The sequence below is a fragment of the Ahaetulla prasina genome, chromosome 7, assembly GCF_028640845.1.
Source record: "Ahaetulla prasina isolate Xishuangbanna chromosome 7, ASM2864084v1, whole genome shotgun sequence".
Lineage (NCBI taxonomy): Eukaryota > Metazoa > Chordata > Lepidosauria > Squamata > Colubridae > Ahaetulla > Ahaetulla prasina.
The window spans coordinates 35,096,053-35,103,333 of record NC_080545.1 but is presented as its reverse complement, the minus strand read 5'-3'; the positions used below and the strand labels follow the sequence as shown (position 1 = coordinate 35,103,333).

At 36.2% G+C, this 7,281-nt stretch overlaps 1 protein-coding gene across 3 annotated transcripts; it reads right to left on the bottom strand.

Moving 5' to 3' along the window:
- Window positions 1-1,992: 1,992 nt before the first annotated feature.
- SMIM30 (small integral membrane protein 30) lies at window positions 1,993-6,963 on the bottom strand. Of its 3 annotated transcripts, none has more exons than XM_058190624.1 (3): window positions 6,888-6,963; window positions 6,482-6,559; window positions 1,993-4,790 (listed from the first exon to the last, which is right to left on the bottom strand). In XM_058190624.1, exon 3 carries the CDS (start codon window positions 4,772-4,774, stop codon window positions 4,577-4,579), a length of 198 nt encoding a protein of 65 aa, XP_058046607.1. In that variant the 5' UTR covers window positions 4,775-4,790; window positions 6,482-6,559; window positions 6,888-6,963; the 3' UTR covers window positions 1,993-4,576. The 3 variants fall into 3 exon arrangements, with proteins under 3 accessions (XP_058046607.1, XP_058046608.1, XP_058046609.1); XM_058190625.1 differs by lacking the exon at window positions 6,888-6,963 and adding an exon at window positions 6,654-6,870; XM_058190626.1 differs by lacking the exon at window positions 6,888-6,963 and adding an exon at window positions 6,794-6,812.
- Between the last annotated feature and the right edge of the window lie 318 nt (window positions 6,964-7,281).

The window sequence follows — 7,281 nt, the reverse complement described above, 5'->3', positions numbered from 1 at the left end:
AAAGCATGAACAAAATCAGGTCAGGAAAATTTCAAACTTTCATGTTTGTAACTTAATGGTATCCTTACTTCCTATGTTAATTATAAAATGTTAATGAACAGTTTTGATATAGTAAATTGATAGTTCAATTAATACCTTAAAAGGTAAATGAGAAAGATATGGAGTGTGCAGCAGTGGGAATGAGTTTGCTAAGAACTTTCCCAAGGGACCAGACTCAAGGCACTGAGCCATTCTAAGCTGGAGAAAGGAGTGGGGGAGGATTTTAAGAGGTTCAGGGTAACCAATCCTCTAGACCAGGGGTGTCAAACTCATGGCCCATGGGCCAGATGCGTCACACACTGGCCACCCCACCCCCAGTTTAGCGAAGGGGGAAAAAGTTGTGATGTCACATGACTTGTCACGAGTTTGACACCCGTGTCTAGAATATATCTAGCAGCTTAGTAAGGTATAGCTTGAGTTTGGCAAGATTCTGTTAGGTGTAAGCAAATAAATGTTTGAAGTTGTTTGGATCTGCTTTGTCTTTGGGCTTGAGGCTGATAATTGCTACACTTAAACATTGCTCCATTCCTGGGAAACATACAAAGCAAGAGACAAATCTGATCTCTCAATAACTTTCAAAAGGACAAGGCTCCTATATTTGTTTTGGTTGTGCTGGAGAGGATGGAATCTGTCCACAAACTATTTACAGGTAGTCCTTAATGTAATGGAGCCTGCTAATTAAAATAATTGAGTTGTGACAGTCATTAAACTATTAAACAATTGTGTGACCAACTTGATTTTAACATTTTTGTGGCGATTGTTAACCATGATATTATGTGAATCTGCAGTCATTAAGTAAACTGATCATTTGTTATGAGACATTTTTGCCAAAAATAAATTGCAGTCACCTTACCATGGAATGCTGCAAACAGATATAAATGCAAGCCAGTTGCTGAGTGCCCAAAATGCAACCACATGACCATGGGAGCAGCTTGTCACAAATATCATTTGGGGTGGGGGATCTGTTGTAACTTCAGCGTAAGTCAAAGACTAGTTGTACTGAAATTGCTACTATTGTGGCTGTTAATAACTTTTCTCTTAGGAAGGCAGGGAAGTATGAAGAAAGTTATCTTTGTCTTGTCTGCATTTTGATTCAAACTGTCCAGCCTGATTGTTTTTTTGAAGTTTCCTTCCTGAATTCAGAACTGTGAAAATAAGCTCAGTTCCTAGTCACTCGATGGACATATCTGTGTATTTTTTCCTGACAACAGAAAGAAAATTGTTGATACAATCTTCTTCCAGGATGTTTTCTAACTTCCCAATTTAATCTAAAGCTCTGGTTTTCCCTTAAAATCTTCCATCCAAACAGTAACTAGGCTAAACCCTCTTAAGTTCCTAGACCAGACTAGATCAGTTAGTAGTAGTCACTTGCTGAGTTATTCAAGTGGTACTAAACACCCTTGATTTTTGAGCCAATGCATCAATACCATGCTCTGAAGCCTTCGTTTCAAATGAAAAAGTGAAAGTGACTTGATTTCATAAATGGGATGAAAAAAATAATTTCAAATTCCTTTACAACAAATCATTCATACAGTAGAATTTTAGAGATGAAAGACTCATGAGCAGCCTTCATTATGTCAGTTTAAACTATCATGGATTCAGGATATATCTTTATATCTTTCAGAATCCCAGAATTTATGTGACAATAGAAGGGTAGAAATCTCTCTGAACAACTAGCCCAAACATCAGCTTTTACATGAAAAGGCAAAAGGAAAGGGGAAAGAAAATTAGATCAGAAATAATGGTTGTCTCAGGCATATTTCAAAAACTTTCCTTGTATAATCTTTTAAACATCAGCTACAAATTAAAAAACATGTCCAAAATGAGAAAATAATTATAATGTTAATTTATTTTTGGCATCTGGCATAACTAATATTCCCTATATTGGAAGTGCATTAGAGTTTGAGCCTCTTGTAGATAAAGTTCTAAATTCCAAAATACTGAGTATCTATCTTCCAACAGCCAATCTTGCATATTTATTACTACAATGAAGCATATACAGCATAACTACGAATATAATTATGCAGTAAGACAGGGTGAACGGATTTGATTTAATGGGGTAACTTTAATTTTAATCTATATATTGTCTATGGAACATTCCAAGTGAATTTTACCCCAAATGACTCCATGTATAATATTACCAAATATTAGAAAACTTCAAAATCTGTTTACCATTTGTTTCAAAGGGGATAACATAGGTCAAATATTATTGACAAAGAAGAGTCGCTAAAAGGAGAAATATTTCGCAACTTAAAATCAGTTATATGAAAGTATTTTCAATAATTTCCTTTGATAATTTCCATATTCCTATCAGAATCCATAGATACTCATAGTTTGGCTAACAATATTGTAAAATTAGAAGTTGCAAGCCTGTGGGCATATTTGGAATTTCAAAGTACCACAAATGATCTGCTGATATCTTTTTTATAATCATGTACAGTAGAAACTTAGCTTCAATATGCAAACTGTTCTCCTTCAAACTCAGTCAATTGAGTCAGTATTCCTGTCTTCTATTTCTAGGAATATTTTTAAGAGCCAAAAATGTAATTACAGTCACAATTTTCTTTAGAATCACCGTTTTCTGATTTTTTCCTCCCCTTCAAACACAATCACATATTATGCTCTCCCAAATTTCATCTGTAGAATTCCAACCATCCCATTGTTCCTTATAGTTTCCAATCATATCCTTGAATCTTTTACTCATCTGACTGGATTGCCCCAAGCGCATTCTCTACTTCTTCCCAGTATGTGGTTTCTCCATGGTATGCCTCTTATCTCACTACCCTCCATATGCCTCAGCACTTTACCAATCAATGGCAATGGGCTCTAACCTTTCTTGTCTTGGTTTCTTTCTGATTGCCAAAAATACTTTAAAATTAGGCTTTGGTAGCCAGTTGCCTATAATCTTAATGTCCTAAATGTACCTTTGGATCTGCTTTAAGTTGGCTGGAGACCAATATTTCACTCTGAAGTATCCCAACCTCTTCTAATTTAAAGATTCACATGGTGGAATCTAGTCCCTTGTGAGATACTACTTGCTGCTAGTTATCCAAATAACATCAAACATTTTTAGACAATTTTAAAATATTTTGTAATTTAAGAAGGCAAATATCTGCAGCAGAATCCAATATAGGATGTACATATAGATTGTGCATGGGTCATAGGGAAAATGCCTTTAAAACACATTAGAATAGTATATTTCTGCTATATCTTTTGTATATCGTATGCAATAGTTATACCAGATATTACAATATTTTTAAACCATTTGTGATAACACTCTTATAATGGGTGTTACATGCATGCTAAAAAAAATATATCTTTCTCTTACTACCAAACTTGAATTATAATAAAATTGTTTTAATATGAGTTTCAACAATGCTCTTTTTAAATTTAGGCATATTTTCAATAACTAATATTTAATCATGGGTGAATTAAAGCAGCAAATGACATGTTAAAGAGCATGGAGGTTAACAAGTTAACCTCATATTAAAGTTTATTTAGTTACACTGGAAAAACAAGAATAAATCACTATTCAATTCTCATTAATCCTTTACCTTATTCAATACTTTGAAAATAGTGAAAGAAATGTATTAAAAATGTGCAAACAATACAAGTGAGGAGATATATGCTATATAGAAAAGGGTTGGTCATTTAAATATTGTTCCCAGCAATTCTTCTGTAGAACTGAGAAATCATAAAAGTTAATCTATGAGGAACATTTCTGCAAGTTCTACTGAAATGAACAGAAAGCATAGTAGGAAAAAAAAAGTCAGGCTTCCTATGCATTCTGCATGGGCAAGAATGGTTGTGCCCATTTCTACAAGTAGGAAAATCTGGCATCTCTCCCTTCCACCAATCCATGACTTTGCTACTATATTTTAGATTACAATTCTCATAAATCAAATGACTGATGGTCAGGGATTTTGGGAGTTATAAACTAAATATTTGATGGTACTGGATTTGATGGTACTATATTAGAATATCTGCAATGCTTTAAGGAGGCAATGGAGACTAACTTTTCAACATTAACTGTACCATAAATTGTAACCAAATGAAAACAACAAAACATTGGATGGTACACAGCAACTTGACGTTACAACAAAATACTTTGGTTTAATTTGGGGAAAAATGAAATAGAGAAATATTTCAGTAGAAGAAAAAAATCATTTCTCAATTAATTATGATGATAGTTATGTTTCCTATGTTGTATATTTCATTTGAATGAAAACTGTATTCTCTTTTATCCCTCTATATTTCCTGCTGCACCTCAGTTAATAATTTTTATTGATGCTTTTTCTTATGCAATTGAAAACCAGTAGCATTCTCTTTTAAGGCAACACTTTAATTACATACAAAATGTTCTTATGAACTTGAAGCCGCTTTCTCCATAGTCTTCCCATTATGAATGGTCTTTCTTCTTGAGCAGTACACGGCAATAAAGATTTGATGAGCTGGGGAACATCTAGAAACTCTTCCTTAACTGCAACAACATCCATCAGGACAGTTGCACTTCAGCTGGACATTTTGGACTTAAAAGTCATTGCTCTCCATGTCGTCTTCTTGCATACAGACCGAGGCAGGCACAGAATCCAACACAACTAAGAGCCACACCTAGCAACAAAGCTAATGCATCACCCATATCTAAAGCTTCCACTACAGGTAGGCAAAAAAGCAACAAGAAAAATACCAAAAAGAGCTGTGAAGCATTCCTAGTGGTGGCCATGTTCCCAGTCATTACTGATCAGATGACCCTGAAGGAAATATTAAATACATAGAAATAACCAATCAGTTGTATTTAAACACAAAAAGAAAACAAAGCAAAGATATTATGAGGGCTACTAGATACTAGTCACTTGCGGTAACATCAGCATAACAGCCTAGCCTAAGCCCTTTGGGAAAGGAGCTGAGTGTAAAAACATTTTATTGTGCAAGAAACAGAATGGAAGAAATGGAACCTGTAACCAATTGTTGCTTTACAGCAAATTCTCACTTATTTCTCCAGAAAGCCAGCCAATTTCCCCACTCTATTACTCCATCCTAACTGGTTTCCTACATTTTTAATATGCTGTATTTCATAGCTATAAGCAATACTCAACTTCATTTGTAGCTTTGTTCACCCATAGAAAAGCATAATAGTAATAGCAATAAATCTTTTCTTCAGAAATGTGATACGTGGAAATATCTACTACCATTCCTATACTTAATAATAAATTAAAAAACTGGGGAAAAATGTCTTGCCTCAGGGCAAGAGAGTCTTGCCTCAGGGCAAGACATTGATAGTCTGAAAATGAAGCAAATAACTTATTGCAAGAACATAACCTAAATACTGAACTTAATATGCATGTTTTAGTACATGTCTACATTTATTTACTATAGATCAGTGATTCTAGAACGCAAATCTGAAAAAAGCACAAGCCAATTACACAGCTGTGAACCCGAAATACTGAAATGGATGAGCAAATTGCCAATTGACTCTCAAATGCCCTGTATTAACACATGAATTAAATAATTCCTACGATCATGAGCAAGCCTATTTTTGCATAAACATAAAAGTCATGCTTTATTTAAGCCATATTTGTCAGCGGGCCTTTGTACACACTTTGCAGCTCTAAAGAATTATATTCAGGCCATGCAACATTTGATTAAAATTTATCTAAGTTCAATTAATTTATATGGTCTTATAATATTAAAATATGAAACCACATGGTACACTAAAACTAAGAGCATCCTATTCTCCTCCCCATATTAGCAAAGGGCAGGATTTTTATTGCCAAGGTAATATTTATTTTTTTAAAAAAAAGCTTGACAACTATGTTGGCATCAGACAATATAATTACACTTTACAAGAGCACAAAGCATTACAGAATTTAAGAATAACAAAGTTGGAAGGGACCTTGGAGGTCTCCTATCTACCACCACCCCTCCACCTCCGGTCAAGCAGGAGACCCTATACCATTCCAGACAAGTGGCTGTCAGTCTCTAACCTTTACAACAAGAGTAAAGTTTGCTGTAGACTAGAACATGCAAGACGCCAAATTCGAGTCCCACTTTAGGCCTGAAGCCAACTGGGTGACCTTGGACCAGTCACTTTTTATCAACCCTAGGAAGGATGCAAGGGCTAACCACTCCCAAAAATTCTTGCCAGAAAAACCTTTCAGGGTCCAGGAAGTCCCCGGGAATCAATTAGAACTGGAAGGCAGATTCTGCCTCCCAAATTAACAGAATTTCCGGGAACAAACAACGAAGATATCGAAACACTTCTAAGTGTTGCCCAGAATATTAGGCAAATCAGCAAAAAACCTATAGCATCTTAAAAGACTGGACAAATGTATTGATGAATAAAACTTGTAGGCACACAGGATGCCGCTATTTTCCGTTCTGGAAAAGTGGAAGTCTTGGATAATATGGCAATCCCGAGAAACACCCACTGAAAGCCTCTTACCTGGGGGTGGGTGGGTATTTCTGTTTTCTTTCCTTCTTTGGCTAACTTGGAGGTCTTGGGAACCATCCGGTCGCCCTACTAAAGAAAGGAAAAGGGAGGGAGAACACGGACCCCAAACTAGGCTTTTTCTGTTACCCGAAACGAATTAAATCCGCAAGAGTGCTAATGATACCAGTGAAGGGCGGATTATGAACACGTCCCGATCAAATGCTTCGAGTCATGTGCAGCAGCAACACTAAGCTACCCCAGCTAACTTCCTTGGAAAGTACGTGGTTCAACCGGACCCAGGGTTGCTATCGATGAAGAACGAACCATTTGAATCAGAAAGGAATTATCTGGCACGTCCCGGGCACCAACAGCTAAAGCATTAACCTTCCGTGGCCCTGGAGCAAACGGCATGATTTACCTTCCTGGTAGCGGACATTACCAGTAGAAAGAAAAGGAGGATCTGATTGGCTTGCGCAATCCCAAACCGTCGATGCCTACAACTTCCGTCATGCATTGCGCAACATTCTCGTTAACTACTGAGTGTCTCAAAGATCTTTGTTTGAGTTTTCCTTAGGGCTTTACTTGTAATTGCAAGCGTCTTTGGTGTTGAAGTCGGTTGAAACTCGGGCTTTAATCCAGTGTTTCTTATATTAGGCAACTTTAAAATGGCTGGAAAATTCTGGAAGTTGAACTCCACAAAAGCTTTAATCTAAGGCCATCATACCTTTCTGCAATAATTCATGCGGTCACTAATGAGCGGCAAAGAGATACGAAAGAATAAAGGCAAACAAACCTGTCCCAGGATAATGTAA